Genomic DNA, 25,407 nt, shown 5'->3' on the forward strand with positions numbered 1-25,407 from the left:
GGCCTGAAGATCCAGCCCGCAGCGGTGAAAGTCAGCACTGCAGATGGCACGGAGTACAAATGTTTAGGCTTTTTGAACATTCCATTTACCTACAAGAACATCACGCGAATTATCCCCACGATTATTGTCCCGCAGATTTCCAGGTCGCTTATTCTAGGTGCCGACTTTTGGGAGAGCTTTAGGATCCAGCCGATGATCGACGTTGGCAACGGACCGGAGTCCATCGAAACGCTGGACATCGCGACCGAAACGCAACTCTGTTTTAACATCGAACCGTCTGGTGAGCTGCCGAAGGTCGACGAGAAAGAACCAGACGATACTCTGGACATTCCAGCGTTCGACACGCCTGGCGAACCAGCTCCCGAGAGCATCGAGACGGAACACGAGCTGACGCCGGAAGAGCGGGCGGAACTGATCGAAGTCGTCAAAGTGTTCGAGTTCACCGCGCCCGGGAAGCTAGGACGCACACATCTGATCCAGCACGAGATCATCCTGAAGGAGGAAGCAAAGCCGAGGAACCAGCCCGTCTACAAGTGTTCGCCGTTCATCCAGAAGGAGATCGACGCGGAGATCGAGCGGTTCAAGGAGCTCGATGCCATCGAGGAGTGTTACTCCGAGTGGACGAACCCGTTGGTGCCGGTCCGGAAATCGAACGGCAAGATCAGGGTTTGTCTCGATTCACGGCGGATCAACGCGATGACGGTCAAGGACGCGTATCCGATGCAAAATATGCAGGACATTTTTCACCGGCTGGGCCGCGCGAAGTACTTTTCAATTATCGATTTGAAGGACGCTTACTTCCAGATTCCGTTGAAGGAGGAGAGTAGGAATTTCACGGCTTTTCGGACATCCAAGGGGTTGTTCCGGTTTAAGGTCTGCCCGTTTGGTCTGACCAACGCACCGTTCACTATGTGCCGGCTTATGAACAAGGTCATAGGTTTCGACCTTCAGCCGCAGGTCTTCGTCTATCTCGACGACATAGTGATCGCGACCGAGGATCTGGAACAGCATCTGCGGTTGCTGCGAATCGTGGCCGAACGGTTACGCAACGGCGGTCTCACGATCTCTCTTGAGAAGTCCCGTTTCTGCAGGAAGCAGGTTATGTACCTGGGCTATCTGCTGACGGAACGAGGCGTGTGCATTGACCAGTCGCGGATCCAACCGATCCTGGATTACGCTCGGCCGAAGAGCGTGAAAGACATCCGGCGACTCATGGGCCTCGCGGGCTTCTACCAGAGGTTTATTGAGGGGTACAGCCGCATTACGGCGCCGATCACGGATCTTCTGAAGAAGGACAAGAAGAAGTTTACGTGGTCTGAAGAAGCAGAGAAAGGTTTCAACGAGCTGAAGTCGGTTCTGACGTCCGCGCCGATTCTGGCCAATCCGGACTTCACCAGACCGTTCACGATCGAATCGGACGCTTCGGACAACGCCGTAGGAGCCGCGTTGGTCCAGGAACAGGAGGGAGAGACGAGAATTATCGCGTATTTCAGCAAAAAGCTGAGCAGTACGCAGAAACGATATTCGGCTGTTGAGAAAGAATGTTTAGGGGTACTCTTAGCGATCGACAACTTCCGGCATTACGTCGAGGGGACACGCTTCAAGGTGGTCACCGACGCGCGCAGCTTGTTGTGGTTGTTCAAGATTGGGGCGGAGTCCGGCAACTCGAAACTTCTTCGTTGGGCTCTCCGCATTCAGTCGTACGACATCCAACTTGAATACCGGAAGGGCAAGAGCAACATCACCGCGGACTGCCTGTCGCGTTCCATCGAGTCTCTGGCCGTTTTTCAGATCGATCCGGACTACGAGGAACTCGCTGCTAAGATCGCGTCCAGCCCGACGGAGTACGCCGACTACCGGGTGATCGACGGAAGGATCATGAAGTACGTCAAGAGCTCGTCGCGGCAACAGGACCCACGGTTCGCTTGGAAGCAATTTCCGATGCCCGAGGAGAGGAGAGGGATCATCCAGCAGGAGCACGACAAGGCGCACTTCGGATTCGAGAAGACGCTGGCGGCCATCAAGCAGCGATTTTTCTGGCCGAAGATGAACGAGCAGATCCGCAAGTTCTGTCGTGAGTGCCTACCGTTCCAGACCAGCAAGGCCGGAAATGTAAACGTCACGCCGCCCATGGGATCGCAGAAGCCTGTCGAGTACCCGTGGCAATTCGTGACGCTCGATTACATCGGCCCGTTGCCCGCGTCCGGGAAGAACCGCTGCACCTATCTTCTCGTTGCGACCGACGTTTTCAGTAAATTCGTCCTCGTTCAACCGTTCCGAGAGGCCAAAGCCGGTCCTCTAGCGGATTTTGTCGAAAACATGATCTTCCGACTGTTCGGCGTACCCGAGATCATTCTCACGGACAACGGGTCCCAGTTCGTGTCTAAGATCTTCAGGGGTTTGCTGGAATCGTACCGCGTGACGCACTGGTTGACACCCGCCTACCATCCGCAGGTCAACAACACGGAGCGCGTGAACAGGGTCATCACGACGGCGATACGAGCCACGCTGAAGAAGGAGCACAAGCATTGGGCGGATGACATCCAAGCCATTGCGGCCGCGATCCGGACCGCTGTCCACAACTCGACCAAGTACAGTCCGTATTTCATCGTGTTCGGAAGAGATCAAGTTTCGGACGGAAGGGAGTACTCGCGGATCAGAGACACACACGCCCCGGAGGCGACCAAGGAAACGGAAGTCTCAGCGCAGAGGAAGAAGCTGTTCGAAGACGTGAAGGTGAACCTGGCGGCCGCGTATCAGCGCCACGCGAAACAGTACAATCTGCGATCCAGCTCGAATTGCCCAAAGTACGCCGTGGGGGAAAAGGTCTTCAAGAAGACATTCGACCTGTCCGACAAAGGAGCAGGGTTTTGTAAGAAGCTGGCCCCTAAGTACGAGCCGTGCGTGGTGAAAAAGGTTCTGGGAAGCAACACCTACGAGTTGGAAACTGGCGAGGGAAAAAGAATTGGAGTTTATTTCGCAGATCACCTGAAAAAGCTGAAATCTGCTAACTGATTTTGACTAAATTTGTAAATATTATGACCCAACAAGCTATGTAACTTTTATCACCATTCAAAAGTGACCACAAGTTCGAAAATGAACGAATTTTCAAAAATACCGTTAATGGGAAATTTATAACCACGAAAATCCACCGATTTTGACTCCTGTCGAGGCAGATGATTTGATAATGGGAGGTTAATTCGATCAATGAAACCCTTGAACGCGGGAAAGCTTTTCATTCCACAAATAAGATTGAGTTAAGTCGATGACCGGCCCAGAGTAGTGAACCCGATTCATGACTGTTTAACGGGAGACTAAACGAGGATATCGAATGAGTCGTGGCCTGAATCAGGCGAAAGAAGTAAAGCGAGTACCAAACGATCGTATTGACCGAACAGCATCGAAAATTCACGCCAAAACGACGGAATTTGTACAAATTTGTAAATATTTAGACATAATTTAGTTAGTAAAAGTTTAGTTAGTAGTGTACCTACGTTAATTCTAGTTTTAGTACTTATTCTATTGAATTTTGTTAGGAAACTTGAAAACTATTCACGGTTTTGCACAGGGGACAGTGTGCAGCTGTTTGCTGAAGTTTTTTTTCGAAGCTTTTCCATCTTGTTATCATCTTTTTGTAAATATTTTCCATCCTTTTCCATTTTGTACATATTTTTCCATTTCCTGTTGATAAATTTTCCATTTTGTAAATATTTTTCGATGAATTTTCTCCAGTGGTGGTCCAGGTTGATGTTCACCTAAAACTGACACATTCTGGCATTAGTTTTTTGTAAATATTTAGTGAATTGTGCTAATTAGCACTCAAATTACCTTTTTTTCATTGAATTTTCCCTCTCAGTAAGTTTTTCCGTCGGAGGTAAATAGTTGCTTCCATAATATCAGCATAATTTCTAATTGGTGTTGATTATGGTCAATGAAGTAGTTTTGTTTACGTTGAGTGGTTTGCTTTACCGATCTTTTCTCCTTTGCAGTTCTTCTGGATCGATCCTCTTTGTAGTTGTAGGTAAACATTGTATTTTTTCCATTCGCGCCGCAAGATCACGTTGCAGAGTGAGCGAAAGCTCTACTTTGCCGACAAGAATCTGCGCTATTTTTAGTTTCCTCAGTTCTTTTGGTCCAGTTCATCCAGGTTCTGGGCTGCCTTCTGCAGTCTGCACCTGAAAATAAAATAGAAAAAAAACACCTTTTTACAACCAAACACAATTAGCGACACATTCAATTTCACTTTCCTTTTCCGGTTTTCCATCACTAGAGCAGTTTTCCTAGCACATTAACATTTTTTCCGCGACGAAAACACAGATTTCCCGACACACATTTTTTTTCGTTCCACGCACTTTGTTTACATCCCGTTGACTGGTAGACTGGTAACAGGGTGAACGTGAAAATGAACACTTGTTCATTCAGGATGGACGAGGGGTACGTCAATGCAGTTTTTTTATGTTTTGTTGTTTCATGAACAGTTTCGTAATTAATGCAAATTAATGTTAGAGATTGTTGTGAATTTGAGTTTTAAACTTCATGGAAACGTTTTTTTGGGGATACCCCGAGGTAGTTTCCTGTTGTTTAGAACAGACCAATTTTTTTTAAGACAAATTTGATGATGTTCTGTTTTCTTGGGAAATTTTCTTCTGAGGTTTGAACACTCGTTAAATTTGTCGGTTATTTTTTCACATAAGGTGATAGTTTGAATAGAGCGACTCTTTGGTTTTTTGGTGTTTATCACTGAGGTAGAAGGTCGTTGCTGATTTTTTTTTGGGAATGTTTTTAGGATGAGATTTTTTTTTATGATGGTTAGAATGTATGTGATGCCAGCTACCAGGAAACTTTTCATAGTCAGTTCTCAATAGTTTTTTTTAGTTAATTCAGTTCAAAATCAGCAGATGATTTATTCTGTTGTTTGATATTTTTTTGAAGTTGCGGTATTTTTGATATCCTTTCCTCATGTAATATATTTTTTTTAAGCTCTTCTTTATTCTTGTACATATTTTTTGCCGAAGTTTTGTAGATATTATTATAGTTTTATTGCAATGAATTTTATATGAAGTTTTGGATTTTCTTAGTAGCTTCTGCTGGAGACCGGAGTCTAAACACGTTGATGGTCTAGTAGCAGGCGTAGTTTTTGAAATTACGTGCTGGAAACAGAGAGTGAGCCACTGGCGATGACCCTATATGACCCCGGAAGCGAAATGTTATTCAGAAATTCAGATAAATTTCAGCTTCGAAAATTTGATTGGTTTTGGGTAAGAAATTTTCAATTTCAGTTCCAAACCAATCAAATTTTCGAAAATTTAGTAGGGAATGATGTAGCAGTACCATCAGTACAACCCTCTGCCGTAAGAACGGCAGACAGAAAAGATGAATTCGCCAATATTTTAGCGTGCCATAATTATGGTTGGCTTATCTTCTCGCGCTACGCCTCGACCTAATTATGTCATGGGTTGAGCGCCACCCCTTATGGGAGACTTTCAAAATACTTTGCCTTGACCTGTTATGAGATCCGCACAAGAAGGAAGAATCTTCAGATGCTAAAGTTTGCGACAAGAGCACTTTTTTGACTCGAACGGGAGGTCGATGCACTCCAGTTCGGCAGTCAGAGATTGCAAATTCTTAAGAGATGCTTCGGCTAAACTCGCGCAATTATTGCAATTGTAATGTTGCTCGAGTTCTAGAGAACCGAAGTTGTTCTAATTGCACTTCTACTGAGGGTTCTAGGACTTCGACTCGGTCACTTTTACCCTGATCGTGGAGGAAGCAGGAGTGGTCGAAGGACCGTTTTGGGAATCGTTTGAGTTAGGTAGTTTAAAGTCGTGGAAGTGTCTCAGTGGCAGAGGTTAATTCTGCAATTTTATTCTAGATCTCGCGGCTAGTGGTAGAATTAGGAGTAGGGTAGTGGCAAACCAGATTGAAACCCTGAAACTCCAGGTAACGTAGTCAATCGAGGTTACCGAAGTGCGTTGGCTAATTTTTGGGGAATTGGTTGGGCGATCTTCTCGGCACAGGTGGCAACCGGCATCATCCGTAGCAGAGCGACCACTCCAACCGACAACCCAGCGCTTCTGGACTCCATCAAGGGGTCAAAGTTCCGGGGTGAACCCCCAAGCGGCTCGCCCGTCAACACACGAGCTGGGCGGCGTCCGTCAACATACGCCGCGGTCGAACCCTCGACCAACCGACCGAACCGGGACGGCCTCGTGGAGGCCTAGGTACACCGCCAAGTTCCCGCGCGCATCCGCGCCGTCGTCGCAACCGACGCTATCATCGCAGCATCCTAGCTGCATACCTGTGCGCCCCGCACACCGGAAGTGATGCTGAGCACCCGTCGTTAGTGCCAACCCGTCTGCTGTTAGCCGCCGGCGGAATCATCTCGCCGTAGCCGAAGCTGTAAGCGCGCCACCACCTGATCGCCGGATCGCCAACCAACACGTAAAACCATGGTCGTGTAAGTACTTTTTCCCCCGACATGCGCATGATCGATCGTTGGCCAGTTCTTTTTCCGCCAACCCCGTGGGCAACATAAGCCACCCCCATGTTATGTTGCGTGATCGCAAGCCCCCAGTGAATGAATTATAGCGATCCCAAATGAATTTCGCCCCCCAAGCCAACGCACACCCTAGCCAAGCAGTGCACTGCAAATGAACAGGTAGAGAGACAGAAAAACTCGAGTGGTACCGAGGTACCGTGTAGGACTAGCATGCTGAAGATCTGTGGATCGAATCTCGTAGGGCCCGAAGTATTTTTTTGTATTGAATAAATTATGCGAACCTGAATATACGATTTTTTGAGTTCCTAGAGTAATTTTGTGGTTTTTTCTAATGTTTTCTGAGGCATCTTTTCACGACTTTCGCGGTAGTTTCTGTTTGGTTCCGCCATTCTGGCTTCTGAAGCGTTCTGGGGAAATTTGATTGGGGAGATTTTCTACCTGTGATGATAAGAACGGGGCAAGTACAATCTTTTGTTTTCTAGATCTGAGGTATTTTTTTTGAGTTTGCGATCTTTTTCTTCCGTTTGTAGCGCCTCGGCTAACCGCCGAGTTCTCGGATGAGTCGGATCGTTCTCAATCGCAAATTTTGGCATCAAGGATACACCCGCCCTGTGGCAGGGTCTCATAGCTGGGCAAAGCAGCACATGATGAATGGTCTCCCTTTGGGAGTGGCGCTTAAGCCATTCGTTTAATTACGCCAATGCGATCCGACCGACCGCCTCCGGTTACAAGCTGACTGGAAGCAGAAACTGCCATATTCCAGCACCGAGAGTATCGTTGTCTTGTACAGTCGAAGCAGGTCAGAAGGATGAGCACCCCACCGGTTGCCAGAGACACTGCGCAGAAAATTAGTTCTTTGCAGACACTTTTGCTTCAGGTAGTTGATGTGCTTCCCCCATGTTCCCTTTTGATCGAAGATGGTACCCATGTACATGAAGTGGTCCGACTGCTCGATAGTCTTTCCCGAGAGAGAAAGATTGAGCTGCGGCGGTTCATGCTTCCCCGTAAAAACGACCAGTTCCGTCTTCTCCGGAGAGAATTCAATACCCTTTCCAACTGCCCAATGGGCCAAGTTGTTCAGGGTATCTTGCAAGGGTTCTAGCAGATCGACTTCCTTCTTGGCAGCGATTGAAACCACTGCGTCATCTGCGTACTGTATAAGGGTGCAGTCTCCGGTCAAGCAATCATCGATATCGCTGACGTAGAAGTTATACATGGATGGGCTAAGGCGTGAGCCTTGTGCCAAACCCATGTAACTTATCCGGGTGATTGCCAGATCACCTTGCACAAAGTGCATGTGTTTTTCTGACAACAGGTTGATGAGGAAGTTGCACATCGTCGGATTGAGACCGCTCCGCCGCAGCTTTACTCCCAACACCTCGATGGAGACTGAATCGAATGCACCCTTGATGTCTAGAAAGACAGAAGCCATTTGCTGTTTTTACCACGGGCTATGTCGATCCCTGTGGCCAGCAAGGCTAGACAGTCGCTTGTTCCCTTGCCTCTCCGGAAGCCATACTGCGTGTCTGACAGCAAGTGCTCTCGTTCCATCCATGGTTCGAGGCGGTCGAGGATCATCTTCTCCAGCAACTTGCGTAGACACGACAGCAAGCTGATTGGACGATACGAGTTGTGGTCGGACGCCGGCTTACCGGGCTTTTGAATGGCAACCACCCGGACCTGTCGCCATTCGTGTGGAATTACGTTCTGCTCCACGAACGTGTTGAACAGATTCAACAGACGCTGCTTGGCGACGTCCGGAAGATTCTTCAGCAAGCTGAACTTGATCTTGTCGGACCAGGAGCAGTGTTGTTGCCCGTCAATAGTGCTATGGAGAGCTCTACCATCGAGAAGGGAGGATTATCATCGCTCCCATCAACAACATCGAATGATGGTTGTGTCGGCACCGAGTCCGGGCACACCTTCTTGGCGAAATCCAATATCCACTTGTCCGATTTTTCCACACTCTCGTTCGGAACGGAACCTCTACGCATGGCCCTCGCAACGCGCCACAGAGTGCTCATGGACATCGGTAAGGAGTTGCAGCTGTTATTTAATTGATTTTAGGACTAACGGTGTTTATTTGCTTTGTAGAGTTGCCTGAAAACAAACGTGAAGTATGCCCGCAGATTCGAGGTCCCCGGGAGTTCTACGGATTGACTGCCTACGGTGACAACGTGCGACATATGATGACCTGGTGCTAGCTATTTCGCGAGGGCGCTCAATACACCCCAGCGGACGTCCCCTTTCAGAGAATGCTGTTAAATGCAATGCAGTCTAGATAGCAGCAGGTTTTGCACAATAAATGAAAAATAAAACTTTAAAGGTGTTTATCAAGGAGTTCGTATGTATTTTAATTTTTTGCGGCTAAAACTTCTGCACTACCGGGACGGAAAATGATGCATCACGATCCTAGTCGTTCCGTGGGCCACGGACAGCATTTTGGATCTATGGCAATAGGAATACGGCAGGTAAGATGCCGCCCAGCAGCGGCAGCTGTTTTCCCCCTCTGCTTCTTGGCCTGTTTGTAGATTCTGTCCGAAAACCTCCAGCTCTCTCCATCAGCTCCACGGCGGGATCTACAGATTCTAGGGGGGTGGCGAATACGGCAGGCAAGAGGCCGTTCATGGCTTGTTCTCCTCTGCGCTTGTCGACACCGTTAGCTTGGCCAAAATGTAGATTCTGCGGTTGTCCTTTTGCTCACCAGCTTCCCGGCCGTTCCGAGAGACAGCTCCGGACAGCAGAATGTTTAGATTTCCACACGACCGTGCAAAAACTGGGCTCCTGTGGGAGGAATCTACGACAGGTGAACTCAAGGAGAAAGTAGAGTACAAAAGGCGACGGCTAGGGCGACGGGGCTTCTTCGCGACCGGGACGGAAGTTGCTTCACTTTTGGGTCGTCGGACGGAAAATGCACCACGACACCGTCCACTTGGCCAGCAGGTCCAGGTTCGCGCTGTAGGGGTGGCGTCCGCGACACAAAACTTAGCTTCCGAATCAACTTTTTAAGGACCAGAGATTTCACGGGTGACAGCAGGCTACCCTGTCCTTTTTTCTTTGTTTGTTTGGCCAGTGCCTTGTTGAAATGTTTTGCGAGACTAAATAAGGCTGCAAATTTGATAAACAAAATTCGTTCTCAGGACCTATTCAAAAAAAACTCAATCTTGCAGGCAGGCAGGTTGACCAGGTCTGAAGAGAAAAAAAATCGCCAAAACAATCAGGAAAAATCAGCAAACCAGCATAGCATATTTCCAGAGTTTTTTTAATAGGTCCAAACATATGAGACAGAATATCTTATAGGACCTTTTGAAAAGAAAACTCTAGAATTTTGCTAACAAATCGTTTATTTTCACATACTGAGCTTTCAATCGCTGATTGAAAAGGGTCTGGTACAATCAGTTGTTTCATTTACCTTTTTTATGAATTGCTACTGCAACATGTTTTCCTTGAAATAAGTTATCCTCAAATTCTATGTACAATCTTGAATGAGATGTGGGACAAATTTGTAAATTATATTTAATTATTTTCGAATTCACCGTGTAGTAGTTAAATTTTGAGTCGATCTGGTATATTTCGTAAACTCTAAATATTTATTTCATGAATTTATTTAAATTAGCTCTACTTCGGTATTAGGACCTAGTAAGGCAGAGCCGGCGTTTATTAACACATTATTCTTAAATCTTAAATGTGTAGCCAAGAATTTTCTTTTCATTATAAATTTGGGATCATCCATAAATCCCTTTGCCAAATCTCAACCCCCGCCTCGTGGACTTTTTGGTATAGAGAGTGGACATGTAAGTGACAAAAAATTGGACCAACAACAGGAAGTAAGGGAGCATTCTTTTATTACGTTACGCAAAATTTGGGCTTTTTGACCCCCTCCCTCCCCTTCGTAACAAACCGTAACAGTTGAGCGATCCCTCCTACCCCGCCTGTAACGCGTAACTCAGGTCTTTTTTGCAATTTTTTATGAAAATTAACTTTTATCACTCCCCCCTCTCCCAATTTTCGTAACATTTCGTAATAGACGCCGAAACCCCCTCCCCGCTAACTGCGTTACGTAATTAAAGAACACTCGCTAAGCAAATGTTTGGCAAAGTGAACAATTCTGGAGTTTTTTTTTGTTTTTGAAAAGGTCCGAGAAACTAAATTTCCAGTTTTTGATTTTTGGGTGTTTTAGAAACGGCCTTGAGTCACCCTAATAGTAAAACTTGGAAATTTGGTTTATTGGACCTTTTCAAAATAAACTCGCAAGTTTTTTTTTTTTAGTTTGCAGCCGCAAAAGAAATAAATCTCTCACGGCTTCCAAAAAAGACTGGATTTCTTAGGGGTCCAGACTCCCACCAGGAGCATTGCTAGTAGCGAACTAGCAAGCAATTTGAAATGAAGATCAACTCTTTCGTGAGAATGGTGGTTCTAAAAAGGACCATTTTATTTTGATGATGCGCTCCACTGCAACTCCGGGTCGATCCTTGACTGGCTGTTCCGGGTGGTCCTCCAAACTGCTTCCTCTGTGTGGCCATGGTCAGTTCGATGTCCAGGGTAAACTTCTTATTATACTTTAAAACCCAGGCCACTTTAAGATATTGTAGCCATAGTGCGTTAGCGATGGCTACAACGTCACGAAAATGACGTAGGAACATTTATGAAGAGCCGACTGGAGGAAAACAGGAGGACATTGAATGTAGAGAGTCGCCAGCGCATCAAGCATCTCTCTCTCACTCCCTCCGTTATCTGCCGTGGCCATGAGTCACGATGTGCCCTCTTCCACAGCCAGATATATTCTGAGCTTGAGTATGTAGCGAAACCAACAAAGACCTCATCGTTAGTTGCGTGATTTGCGCGGTTGGAAAAAGTCTATCAAAACGCGCGTGTTTCTGACGGTGTTTTGTTTACCTTCGCCGACGGCCATGGCGGCGGCCGCGAAGGCGGATAGTGATTGGACGGTCCACAAAACCAAGGACGGCAAGCCATTTTACTGGAACAAAGTTACGCAGGAGAGTGTGTGGAAGAAACCGGACGGGTTTCAGGAGGAGAAGCAGCCGTTGACGGACAAGGAGGTGGAGAATTCGGATCCACCAACCCCGCGCGTGCGTAAGTACCAGGACGCTCCCGGGGAGCGTTGGCAGGTTTTCTTCCGGCCGAAGCACAAGCCACTGCAGACAATGCGGATTTCGGAGGAACTGTGGAAACACTACCCCGGAGTGACGGATGTCACCAAACTCCACCAGAACAAGCTCCGCGCTACTGTCAACAACCCGAAGGAAGCCAACGCAATCGTCTGCGATCCGCGGTTCTGCATTGAATACCGGGTCTGGATTCCGGCGCGTTCCGTGGAGATCGACGGCGTAGTGAGCGAAAACGGACTGACGGTGCAGCAGGTGTTGACGGCGGTAGGCCACTTCAAGAAGAGGAGTTTACCAACAATTCCGGTCATCGAGGCTCGACAGATGGGTACGGCCGAAGGTGAGGGCGCGTCCAAACGCTTTGTCCCATCGAGCTCGTACCGAGTGACGTTTGCGGGGACAGCTCTACCAGATTACCTGGTGGTGGACAACATACTCCGTCTTCCGGTGCGCATGTACCGCCCGCGCGTTATGAGTTGCTCTAACTGCAAAAAGCTGGGACATACAAAGGCGTTCTGCAGCAACAAGACGGTCTGTGGCAAATGCGGAGAGAAACATCCGGACGAGCAGTGCCAGAAAGAGGTAGAGAAGTGCCTGCTCTGTGGAGGACAACTCCACGAAGTTCGTTCTTGTCCCAAATACAAGGCGCGCGAGGACAAGTTGAAACGCGAACTGGAGAGGCTGTCGAAGCGCTCATTCGCAGATATGTTGAAGACGGTCACGACGAGTGCCGGCAGCGAGAACCCCTTTTCCGTCCTTTCAGAGGAAGAGGATGATTCATCTGAGGACGGAACTGAAGATGAGCTGATAATCAACGCAAAAGGCGGAACCTCCAAAAGGAAGAGAAAACAAAGAAAAAGAGCAACAGTGACAAGTCTCGGAGCAGCACCCTTCCACAGCCAGGTTCGGAAAAGTTCAACAAAGCGTTCCCGGGGGTGAGCTCAACAAAAACATCGCCAAAAGATCCAACCAACCCAGCAGCAGTCGTGCCTCAGAAGGACCATGGTAAAGACAACCGAATTCCGCTTTCGCTTTTGTTGGAAGCGGTGTTGTCAGCAGTGAGCGGATCTACAAGAACCCTGCTGGAACCTCTGATCCCCTTCTTCAAAGAACTCGGCAAGATACTCAGCGAGAACTCGGCGCTTAATGCCATTATCTCTTTTGATGTGAAGAATGTGAAGAAAGTTGGTTGGCTTCCAAAAAGGCGGGGCATAGCTCTCGTATACTCGAAGTAATGCGAAAATGCGCTGTAATCACTTTCACTCGGAAACGCTCCGCTATTGCATTCGACTACAAACTTACTAACACACCCTTGTCAAGGACATCTTGCGTTAAGGATCTCGGCGTAATGCTAGATAGCAAATTAACATTTTCTGATCACCTAGCATACACCACAGCTAAGGCTTCAAAAACTCTAGGGTTTATTTTTAGAATCGCTAAAAATTTCGCCAAATAAGCTGCCTCAAGGCATTGTACTGTTCCCTTGTCCGTTCCACTTTGGAGTACTGCTCGGTTGTGTGGTCGCCCTTTATCAGAACAGTATCCAGCGGATCGAGTCTGTTCAACGGAAATTTGTTCGTTATGCACAACGGCACGTTTTATGGGCCGACCCGTTGAATCCTCCATGTTACGTCGAGCGCTGCAAAATGTTACAACTTGACCTTCTCTCTACTCGACGTGATGTGGCTAAAGTAACATTCGTGCCCGACCTTCTCCAGTCCTCAATCGATTGCCCATCAGTTTTGGAACTCATCGACTTCAACATACGCCGGCGCACTCTCCGCACCCACTACTTTCTGAGGGTTCCCCGAGCACTTACGAATTACGGACATCATGAGCCACTATCCAGCATGTGTCGTATTTTCAATTCCTGTTCTGACTTTTTTGATTTCTCTCTCCCTCGCAACACTATCAAAAATCGAGTCCTCAATCATCTTAGGAATTTGTAGCGAAGATCTGTGATATTATTTTTAAGGAAAGTGACATAAATGTTAATCGTTAATTGTAATAATTGTTAGATTTAAGTATGCTCGTCTTGTATCATTGGAGTTTGTAAACTTGTTGATGCGTTAAGACGAGGTGGTTTTGTGCCTCTCTGAGAGAGTGTCCTCTGACACAACTCAAAGGGGCTTTTCCCCACCTCCAAATAAAAAACAAACAAACAAACAAACAAGAAGAAGACCGTCACGTAACGTTTTCGCTTCGCGAAAATTTTGGATTGACACCGCAGATAGAGCCCTTAGGACAAAGTTCTTTGTCAAAAATTGAGCTCGATCGGAGAACTTTTCTTTCAAATCATGCTGTTTTCGTGGTGAATTGCTGTATTTTATTATTTTTCAAACATAGGAAAGCTGTGAAGAGTTTTAAGCTCTAAATGCTCTCTATGGAAATTTGCCATTCTATTACCTGTATTCTAAATATTTATTATATTTCAAACTAAGGAAAGCAGTGAAGAGTTTTTAGCTCTAAACGCTCTCTATGGAAATTTAGCAAACACATAATCGACAATAAAATATATTATTGATTTATTTTGTCCAAATTAAATTTAATTACATAATTCAACTCAATTGATTTTATGATCTTGTAGCGGATAAAATTAAATTTCATTCAACGAACATAGCAAACTTAAATTTTTTTTCCAAATAATTGCAAAAGAAAAAACTTTTTCGAGTGCTTCAATTACACGAGTCTGTCAAGCTATTTCCATAGAGAGCATTTAGAGCTAAAAACTCGTCACTGCATTCCTTTGTTTGAAAAAAAAAATAATTTAGAATACAGGTAATAAAATGGCAAATTTCCATAGAGAGCATTTAGAGCTAAAAACTGTTCACTGCGTGCACTGTTTGAAAAATAAAAAAAAATATTTAGAATACAGGTAATAAAATGGTAAATTTCCATAGAGAGCATTTAGAGCATACAACTCTTCACTGATTTCCTTGCTTGAGAAATAAAGAAAAAATGCTTTTTGCTATTTAATTTCAATTTCTTATTTTGTTTAAAAAGGTGACAAAATTAAAAAACATATCATAGAGATTATTTAGAGCTTAAAACTTTCTAATGGTTATCTTGCTTGAATATATTATAGTTTATATTCTGTTGAATTAAATAAAATGAAATCTTTATAAGGTTAAACATATGTTAACTGATTTTCTTTTCATAAAGTTAAAAAAAATGTTAGAAGATTTAGTTTTAATTTTTTTAACTTGCGTATTTGAAATTGTTTTTTTTATCTTAATTTGTTATACGAAACATGTAATTTTGTTAAACATTTGTTTTGTCAAGACAAACATACAAATAGCTGTAAAATATTTTTTTTGTTTCTAATCATAATTACTTACCAGTACAATAAAAAGAATATAATTTTATAAATTTGAATAATTTTTTTTTACCGGGACGGAAAATGGTGCATCACGATCCTAGTCGTTCCGTGGGCCACGGACAGCATTTTGAATCTATGGCAATAGGAATACGGCAGGTAAGATGCCGCCCAGCAGCGGCAGCTGTTTTCCCCTCTGCTTCTTGGCCTGTTTGTAGATTCTGTCCGAAAACCTCCAGCTCTCTCCATCAGCTCCACGGCGGGATCTACAGACTCTAGGGGGTGGCGAATACGGCAGGCAAGAGGCCGTTCACGGTTTGTTCTCCTCTGCGCTTGTCGACGCCGTTAGCTTGGCCAAAATGTAGATTCTGCGGTTGTCCTTTGCTCACCAGCTTCCCGGCCGTTCCGAGAGACAGCTCCGGACAGCAGAATGTTTAGTTTCCACACGACCGTGCAAAAACTGGGCTCCTGTGGGAGGAATCTACGACAGGTGAACTCAAGGAGAAAGTAGAGTACAAGAGGCGACGGCTAGGGCGACGGGGCTTCTTCGCGACCGGGACGGAAGTTGCTTCACTTTTGGGTCGTCGGACGGAAAATGCACCACGACACCGTCCACTTGGCCAGCAGGTCCAGGTTCGCGCTGTAGGGGTGGCGTCCGCGACACAAAACTTAGCTTCCGAATCAACTTTTAAGGACCAGAGATTTCACGGGTGACAGCAGGCTACCCTGTCCTTTTTTTTCTTTGTTTGTTTGGCCAGTGCCTTGTTGAAATGTTTTGCGAGACTAAATAAGGCTGCAAATTTGATAAACAAAATTCGTTCTCAGGACCTATTCAAAAAAAAAACTCGAATTCACCGTGTAGTAGTTAAATTTTGAGTCGATCTGGTATATTTCGTAAACTCTAAATATTTATTTCATGAATTTATTTAAATTAGCTCTACTTCGGTATTAGGACCTAGTAAGGCAGAGCCGGCGTTTATTAACACATTATTCTTAAATCTTAAATGTGTAGCCAAGAATTTTCTTTTCATTATAAATTTGGGATCATCCATAAATCCCTTTGCCAAATCTCAACCCCCTCGTGGACTTTTTGATATAGAGAGTGGACATGTAAGTGACAAAAATTGGACCAACAACAGGAAGTAAGGGAGCATTCTTTTATTACGTTACGCAAAATTTGGGCTTTTTGACCCCCTCCCTCCCCTTCGTAACAAACCGTAACAGTTGAGCGATCCCTCCTACCCCGCCTGTAACGCGTAACTCAAGATCTTTTTTGCAATTTTTTATGAAAATTAACTTTTATCACTCCCCCCCTCTCCCAATTTTCGTAACATTTCGTAATAGACGCCGAAACCCCCTCCCCGCTAACTGCGTTACGTAATTAAAGAACACTCGCTAAGCAAATGTTTGGCAAAGTGAACAATTCTGGAGTTTTTTGTTTTTGAAAAGGTCCGATAAACTAAATTTCCAGTTTTTGATTTTTGGGTGTTTTAGAAACGGCCTTGAGTCACCCTAATAGTAAAACTTGGAAATTTGGTTTATTGGACCTTTTCAAAATAAACTCGCAAGTTTTTTTTTTAGTTTGCAGCCGCAAAAGAAATAAATCTCTCACGGCTTCCAAAAAAGACTGGATTTCTTAGGGGTCCAGACTCCCAGCATTGCTAGTAGCGAACTAGCAAGCAATTTGAAATGAAGATCAACTCTTTCGTGAGAATGGTGGTTCTAAAAAGGACCATTTTATTTTGATGATGCGCTCCACTGCAACTCCGGGTCGATCCTTGACTGGCTGTTCCGGGTGGTCCTCCAAACTGCTTCCTCTGTGTGGCCATGGTCAGTTCGATGTCCAGGGTAAACTTCTTATTATACTTTAAAACCCAGGCCACTTTAAGATATTGTAGCCATAGTGCGTTAGCGATGGCTACAACGTCACAAAAATGACGTAGGAACATTTATGAAGAGCCGACTGGAGGAAAACAGGAGGACATTGAATGTAGAGAGTCGCCAGCGCATCAAGCATCTCTCTCTCACTCCTCCGTTATCTGCCGTGGCCATGAGTCACGATGTGCCCTCTTCCACAGCCAGATATATTCTGAGCTTGAGTATGTAGCGAAACCAATATTTATAATTTTTGTGTCGGCAACAGCTCCCAAAAAGGCGGAGCATAGCTTTCCTATAGAAAAGAAGAATACCAAGAAGAATGTGAAGAAAGTTGGTTGGCTTCCAAAAGGCGGGGCATAGCTCTCGTATACTCGAAGTAATGCGAAGAAGTACACTGAGCAAAAATCCCACGGCTTATCGAAGTGTTCTACACATGATCTGACCCTGCTGTACAGAGCACTCAAATATCAATCGCAAAACACTTGAATTTTGGGCACCAAAATATACTGTCAATTCAATAGCAAAACACTTGAATTTGACGTGTTGCGTCACATGAAATACTATATTATATTTATTGGTTTTAAATAGCTTTTCTTTCTATAATCAATGCATGTTTGCATGTAAAAGAAATGGATTTCGATTTTATTTTTAATAAAGAAGATGTTGCGCAATTAAATTTTTCGGCTGCTTTTATTTTCTAACAACTTCAAGAACAACTTGGTGTGTAAAAACTTTGTAATTTTTTTCATCCGGTTGTCCCGCCACCACCACTGCTTCCTGGGAGGTTCCTCAGAGTCGGCGAGTGAAACACCGGTGCCGAAGGAGATGGAGGCCACTGGAGAATCTTCTTGTTGATGCGGAATTCTCTTTGGTGGAACCGCGGTGGTTCCATCGACTCAAACTGTGCCTTGACCATCCGAATGACGCATAGCTTGGCCCCTGCATCCGAATCTTGCTTCTCACTGGCACCGCTTCCTGGTTCGGCATCTGCAGCTCTTTCGCATCCTTCCTGTGAATCATACAAAATACATCCAAAAATCAAAACAAAACCCCACAACAAAATTTCTCTCCCACTCACCAAATGGGTTCGGAAAGGAACTTTATCACAAAAGTTGGCTTCTATCCGGGAATCTGGGAGACCAAGCCCTTCCGCTGGCCATACGGATCCCGAGCCCGAGGACGCAGTCTTGTGGCGATGCTCATCTTCGCGGTTACAAACCGGGCAGGCAATTTACTGGACTGGAACATGGCGGCAGCGAACTCACGCGGTCTGCGAAAAACGAACACACCGGACGGCCAAAACTTTCAAATGAGGAAACAAAGCAGTCTAATGAAGCTGTCGCGAAACTGCATTTCAAATCAAAACAAGATCATTTTCAAGTGTTTTCCTCATCACTTTGAATAGTTCAACACAGTGGGGCAAATTCATGAGCAAAACACTTGAAATTTTTGAGCCACACGAATGAAAATAAGGTGTCAAAAAATACCAAAAAGTCAATCGCCAAAACACTTGAATTTAATAATGGATTGGATTGAAATTGAAACACAAACAAATTAGATCTAAGATGCGGTTTAATTGAATCATTCAAGTGTTTGGGCACTTGGAAAAAAAGGGTGGCGTATTTTCAGTGTAGACCGTCACGTAACGTTTTCGCTTCGCGAAAATTTTGGATTGACACCGCAGATAGAGCCCTTAGGACAAAGTTCTTTGTCAAAAATTGAGCTCGATCGGAGAACTTTTTTTTCAAATCATGCTGTTTTCGTGGTGAATTGCTGTATTTTATTATTTTTCAAACATAGGAAAGCTGTGAAGAGTTTTAAGCTCTAAATGCTCTCTATGGAAATTTGCCATTCTATTACCTGTATTCTAAATATTTATTATATTTCAAACTAAGGAAAGCAGTGAAGAGTTTTTAGCTCTAAACGCTCTCTATGGAAATTTAGCAAACACATAATCGACAATAAAATATATTATTGATTTATTTTGTCCAAATTAAATTTAATTACATAATTCAACTCAATTGATTTTATGATCTTGTAGCGGGTAAAATTAAATTTCATTCAACGAACATAGCAAACTTAAATTTTTTTCCAAATAATTGCAAAAGAAAAAACTTTTTCGAGTGCTTCAATTACACGAGTCTGTCAAGCTATTTCCATAGAGAGCATTTAGAGCTAAAAACTCGTCACTGCATTCCTTTGTTTGAAAAAAAAAATAATTTAGAATACAGGTAATAAAATGGCAAATTTCCATAGAGAGCATTTAGAGCTAAAAACTGTTTGAAAAATAAAAAAAATATTTAGAATACAGGTAATAAAATGGTAAATTTCCATAGAGAGCATTTAGAGCATACAACTCTTCACTGATTTCCTTGCTTGAGAAATAAAGAAAAAATGCTTTTTGCTATTTAATTTCAATTTCTTATTTTGTTTAAAAAGGTGACAAAATTAAAAAACATATCATAGAGATTATTTAGAGCTTAAAACTTTCTAATGGTTATCTTGCTTGAATATATTATAGTTTATATTCTGTTGAATTAAATAAAATGGCAAAGTTTCCTGAAATCTTTATAAGGTTAAACATATGTTAACTGATTTTCTTTTCATAAAATTAAAATAATTGTTAGAAGATTTAGTTTTAATTTTTTTAACTTGCGTATTTGAAATTGTTTTTTTATCTTAATTTGTTATACGAAACATGTAATTTTGTTAAACATTTGTTTTGTCAAGACAAACATACAAATAGCTGTAAAATAATTTTATTGTTTCTAATCATAATTACTTACCAGTACAATAAAAAGAATATAATTTTATAAATTTGTATAATTTTTTCTGAAATTTCTTTCAACCATCCAGACGAGAGCATTTAACATAAAAACTCTCTATGCTATACTAGTTTTCACTTCAGACGATTTCTACCAAACATGCCTCATATTACCTGTGCCTACGACGCGGTCGCTTTTTGTTTGTCGCAAGCAGTATTTATTATAAAAATAGTTTTTATTTTTTATTTCGGTATCTATTGAAGATAGAGCTTTGGTGTCTTCGAGAGAGTTGTTCATTTTTGGTAGCTGAGCAACTTTGTCGAAAACAAAAATATTCTATACTTTGTATCTTAGAAAATAAATAGTTTTTTCTTGTTTTGCACAACTCAAATCAATCAAATTGTAATGACGTCTGAGACAACCCGAGCAGACGGAAATAACTTGGGAAGGTCAGTTTTTGATATTTTGAGAAGATCGAAATATGTTATTGGGATGATCGGATTAGTTGTTAAAATAACAGAAATCAATAACAAAGATTTGTTCGAAGAATAACTTAAACTGTTATTATGTTGTTATTGCAATAACAAACCAATAACACAGAAGGAATCATGAAGGAATAACAAGATTTGTTATTTTGTGCGGAGAGGTGGAGCAGCATAATAACAAAAATGTTATTGAACTGGTATGTCTCCATAACAAAAAAAGTTATTGTTTTGGTTTATTTGTAATTTGCAAATAAACCTGCAGTTGCCATAACTCCTCTGTACTAGTCAGGGCTGCAGAGTCGGGTACCTCCATGCGACTTTGAATCCATACTTCAAAGTCAACTCCGACTCTGGATGCAGGATATGACGTCAACGACGACTTCAGCTCTCCAAAAATACCCGACTTCACAGATTCCGACTCCAAGTAAAAGTTGCTGAAAATTAGATGAATCCGATGCAGTCTCCGAGGTCTCACTCCAGCTAGAACTTCTACGTCAGCTCCGACTTCCTGGCTCTGTGAAAAATAACAGTTTTTGTTATTCACACTTCAAAAATTCTCAATAAATAAATCAATTCCGTTAGGGAATATAACGAAATTAAAAAAAGAGCTTAAGGACTCCATTTCATGGCCAAAATAATGACCCCGACGAAATTGGTCAAAATTATACCATAGTCATAGCCAATTTTAGCAAAGTCCATTAAGGGGTATATCAAATAATTAAAAAAATCAACTTTCAAAATTTCAACTTTTTAGAATAATTTTAGCTTAAGGACCCCATTTCATGGCCAAAATAATGACCCTGACGAAATTGGTCAACATTATCCCATAGTTCTAACCATTTTAAACAAAGTCCTTTAGAAGGTATATCAAATAATTAAAAAAATCAAATTTCAAAATTTCAACTTTTCAGAATAATTTTAGCTTAAGGATCCCATTTCATGACCAAAATAATGATCCCGATAAAATTGGTCAAAATTATCCCGTAGTTCTAGCCAATTATTTTGGCCATGAAGTCCCTTAGGGGGTATATCAAATAATTAAAAAAATCAACATTCAAAATTTCAACTTTTTAGAATAATTTTAGCTTAAGGACCCCATTTCATGGCCAAAATAATGACCCTGACGAAATTGGTCAAAATTATCCCATAGTTCTAACCATTTTAAACAAAGTCCTTTAGAGGGTATATCAAATAATTAAAAAAATCAACTTTCAAAATTTCAACTTTTCAGAATAATTTTAGCTTAAGGACCCCATTTCATGGCCAAAATAATGACCCCGACGAAATTGGTCAAAATTATCCCATAGTTCTAGCCAATTTTAGCAAAGTCCCTTAGGGGGTATATCAAATAATTAAAAAATCAGCTTTCAAAATTTCAACTTTTAAGAATAATTTTAGCTTGAGGACCCCATTTCATGGCCAAAATAATGACCCCGACGAAATTGGTCAAAATTATCCCATAGTTCTAGCCAATTTTAGCAAAGTCCCTTAGGGGGTATATCAAATAATTAAAAAAATCAACATTCAAAATTTCAACTTTTTAGAATAATTTTAGCTTAAGGACCCCATTTCATGGCCAGAATAATGACCCCGACGAAATTAGACAAAATTATCCCACAGTTCTAACCATTTTAAACAAAGTCCTTTAGGGGGTATATCAAATAATTAAAAAAATCAACTTTCAAAATTTCAACTTTTAAGAATAATTTTAGCTTAAGGACCCCATTTCATGGCCAAAATAATGACCCCGACGAAATTGGACAAAATTATCCCATAGTTCTAGCCAATTTTAGCAAAGTCCCTTAGGGGGTATATCAAATAATTAAAAAAATCAACTTTCAAAATTTCAACTTTTTAGAATAATTTTAGCTTAAGGACCCCATTTCATGGCCAGAATAATGACCCCGACGAAATTAGACAAAATTATCCCAAAGATCTATACATATTTAACAAAAGAAAAAATAATAACAGATTGTGTTATGGACACTTAGAAACTTTTCCATTTGTGCGATTTAAGGTAATTTTATTTCTAAGTCAGTATACCGAACGAATAACAAATTTTGTTATTAGGAGAGTTTTTGAAATGTATAACATTTCCTCTTATTAGCGTGTTATTAAACATTTTCAATATAATATCACTTCAATACCAAATTTTGTTATTTTATCAGAAACTGTTATTATTTTTTTCTTTTTGAAGTTGAACTTCAGGATAAAATAATAACACTTTTTGTTATTTTAACAGGATTTGTTATTGAAATATTATTAATTTTGTTATTACCGTCTGCCCGGGAATAATATAGAACCTTTTTGGTACCAGCAACTTTCTAGAACATGTCAACTTTCTAAAACTTATCGTTTTTGAGTTATATGCAAATCAATATTATTTTTCCCCATACAGAGCTGGCTCTGTTCGCTGCATACAGAGCTTAGCTCTGTTCTACCATACAGAGCAGGTAAGGAGTTTTTATTGAGCCTGTAGAGCTCGATGCGTCTCTGCATCAATGTAGTCAATAATGTTGGTTTGAAAAATAAATAAATATAATACTCACTGATTCTCCGAGTAAATTGAACGTAGTGGCTTTTGGTAAATCATATTCAGTGAGTCGTATTTTTGTATGAACTGTAGGCCCGTTTTTATTTAATAATCGCCATTCAAAATGTGTATCATCGGTTGTCAAAATAACATGTAAAAACAGCGTGCCATTGCGTCTGGTCTTAAGAGGAATGTCTAATTTAATAACTCTGAAAAAAAAAATCATTGGCACGTGGTTAAATTCTGATAGTCCTCAGATGTCAGGAGTATGTGATATAAGTGAGTGGTAACGCAGCAATTCTATTTGAAGTGGTATATATGCACTTCGGAAGGAACCGGTCAAGAAAAAAAAAACAAATGGGCAGCAGCGGCAGCTGAAGAAAGCCAGAGAGGATCATCTCGTGGGAGTCGCTCAACCTGCATTCCTGTCACACATGAGGTCTGGTTTTTTTTAACATATGAAGGGAAATCATCGTGAACAGGAACTGCCGGTCGTTAGCCCGGGTAAAGTGGAAACGTTGAGATGATTGCTGTCCTCTGCTCTCATCTCGCAAAAAGCCGTACAGAGAACCACGTCCCATTCCCCATCCCCAATCCCTTTCCCAAATCCCAATCCCCAATCTACAGTGTCAAGCGACCCGTGCCAAGGGATGTATGTCTGGAGGGGAGCAAGAAGTATCCAGGTCTGAACGGAGCCTGCGTGGTACCAAGACGCCCCACGCAGTATGTAGTCTCCTCTGTGTCCTCAAGCCAGGGAGGATCATTTCGTGGGAGTCGCTCAACCTGCATTCCTGTCACACCTGAGGTCTGCACAGCTGATTCCACGTAGATTTTTCCCGCCAGTAATAACAGGAAACGCTGACAAACGGAATATGTACCAAAATCATAAGTGGTTTTGACAAAGAACTTTGTCCTAAGGTTTCTATACGTGGTGTCAATCCAAAATTTTCGCGAAGCGAAAACGTTACGTGACGAATTCCCCTCTCGGCAAATTTCCCCTCTTAGGTACACGCTGGTTGGTCGAACAAACGTTTCCCAATCAGTCAATCGAGAGACGTGAGATTGATGTATCTAAAATTACTCCACCTCATAATTTTCGGATCGTCGACGGGGCAACAAAACTAAACCTAAACCAACAAAACTCGGCTCGGTTGGTCCCGAAAATTCATTCTGTTGCTGGACGTCGACGAGTCAACATCAGGAGCAGATGGTCTGTTGGCCCGGGAGCAGATGGCATGGATCAGCCAAGACATGCCAGCCGGCATTAGAAGGAGTCGATAATTGGATTTGGCCACCACCTGGAGTTTTCGGAGGCCCCGGGGATGTTCCGATGGGGGGACATTTGCCGAACCATAAGAGTAAAGGGCAATATGGGTATCAAACTTTCTGGTTTTTGATTCTGGATATGAAATTTGACATTTCGGCAGTAGTGGCCACAATCCGGAGTGGCCGGAGGCCCCGGGGATGTTCCGATGGGGGGACATTTGCCGAACCATAAGAGAAGGGCAATATGGGTATCAAACTTTATGATTTTTGATACTGGATATTAAAGTTGACATTTCGGCAGTAGTGGCCAAAATCCGGAGTGGCCGGAGGCCCCGTGGATGTTCCGATGGGGGGAACATTTGCCGAACCATAAGAGTAGGGGCAATATGGGTATCAAACTTTCTGGTTTTTGATACTGGATATGAAATTTGACATTTCGGCAGTAGTGGCCACAATCCGGAGTGGCCGGAGGCCCCGGGGATGTTCCGATGGGGGGACATTTGCCGAACCATAAGAGTAGGGGCAATATGGGTATCAAACTTTATGATTTTTGATACTGGATATGAAATTTGACATTTCGGCAGTAGTGGCCGGAGGCCCCGGGGATGTTCCGATGGGGGGACATTTGCCGAACCATAAGAGTAGGGGCAATATGGGTATCAAACTTTCTGGTTTTTGATTCTGGATATGAAATTTGACATTTCGGCAGTAGTGGCCGGAGGCCCCGGGGATGTTCCGATGGGGGGACATTTGCCGAACCATAAGAGTAGGGGCAATATGGGTATCAAACTTTATGATTTTTGATACTGGATATGAAATTTGACATTTCGGCAGTAGTGGCCGGAGGCCCCGGGGATGTTCCGATGGGGGGACATTTGCCGAACCATAAGAGAAGGGCAATATGGGTATCAAACTTTCTGGTTTTTGATACTGGATATGAAATTTGACATTTCGGCTAGCAATCATGGGGGACATTTGCCGAACCATAAGAGTAGGGGCAATATGGGTATCAAACTTTCTGGTTTTGATACTGGATATGAAATTTGACAAATTTCGGCAGTGTGGCCACAATCCCTTCGCCGGAGGCCCCGGGGATGTTCCGATGGGGGGACATTTGCCGAACCATAAGAGTAGGGGCAATATGGGTATCAAACTTTATGATTTTTGATACTGGATATGAAATTTGACATTTCGGCAGTAGTGGCCGGAGGCCCCGGGGATGTTCCGATGGGGGGACATTTGCCGAACCATAAGAGTAGGGGCAATATGGGTATCAAACTTTCTGGTTTTTGATTCTGGATATGAAATTTGACATTTCGGCAGTAGTGGCCGGAGGCCCCGGGGATGTTCCGATGGGGGGACATTTGCCGAACCATAAGAGTAGGGGCAATATGGGTATCAAACTTTATGATTTTTGATACTGGATATGAAATTTGACATTTCGGCAGTAGTGGCCGGAGGCCCCGGGGATGTTCCGATGGGGGGACATTTGCCGAACCATAAGAGAAGGGCAATATGGGTATCAAACTTTCTGGTTTT

General features: G+C 43.1%; 1 protein-coding gene and 1 long non-coding RNA gene across 2 annotated transcripts; one reads left to right on the forward strand and one right to left on the reverse strand.

The window, feature by feature from the left end:
• The first annotated feature begins 3,331 nt into the window (after positions 1-3,331).
• LOC119769034 lies at positions 3,332-6,325 on the forward strand. Its single transcript, XM_038260915.1, has 4 exons — positions 3,332-3,361; positions 5,731-5,812; positions 5,873-5,940; positions 6,018-6,325. The coding sequence occupies exons 1-4, from the start codon at positions 3,332-3,334 to the stop codon at positions 6,219-6,221; spliced, it is 384 nt and encodes a 127-aa protein (XP_038116843.1). The 3' UTR covers positions 6,222-6,325.
• An 11,157-nt stretch (positions 6,326-17,482) lies between these two features.
• On the reverse strand, positions 17,483-18,447 carry LOC119769576. Its single transcript, XR_005278432.1, has 2 exons — positions 17,898-18,447; positions 17,483-17,828 (listed from the first exon to the last, which is right to left on the reverse strand). It is a non-coding gene; the product is annotated as an uncharacterized LOC119769576 (long non-coding RNA).
• Positions 18,448-25,407: the final 6,960 nt, after the last annotated feature.

The sequence above is a fragment of the Culex quinquefasciatus genome, chromosome 3 (assembly GCF_015732765.1).
Source record: "Culex quinquefasciatus strain JHB chromosome 3, VPISU_Cqui_1.0_pri_paternal, whole genome shotgun sequence".
NCBI lineage: Eukaryota > Metazoa > Arthropoda > Insecta > Diptera > Culicidae > Culex > Culex quinquefasciatus.

What these genes read in the sequence shown, in the direction of transcription:
- LOC119769034 (XM_038260915.1), top strand. Translation starts at nt 3,332, where the DNA reads ATGAGTCGTGGCCTGAATCAGGCGAAAGAA. An exon ending in GCCTGAATCAGGCGAAAGAA is followed by an intron (nt 3,362 to 5,730) that starts GTAAAGCGAGTA and finishes TGAGGGTTCTAG; the next exon opens with GACTTCGACTCGGTCACTTT. An exon ending in TTGGGAATCGTTTGAGTTAG is followed by an intron (nt 5,813 to 5,872) that starts GTAGTTTAAAGT and finishes ATTTTATTCTAG; the next exon opens with ATCTCGCGGCTAGTGGTAGA.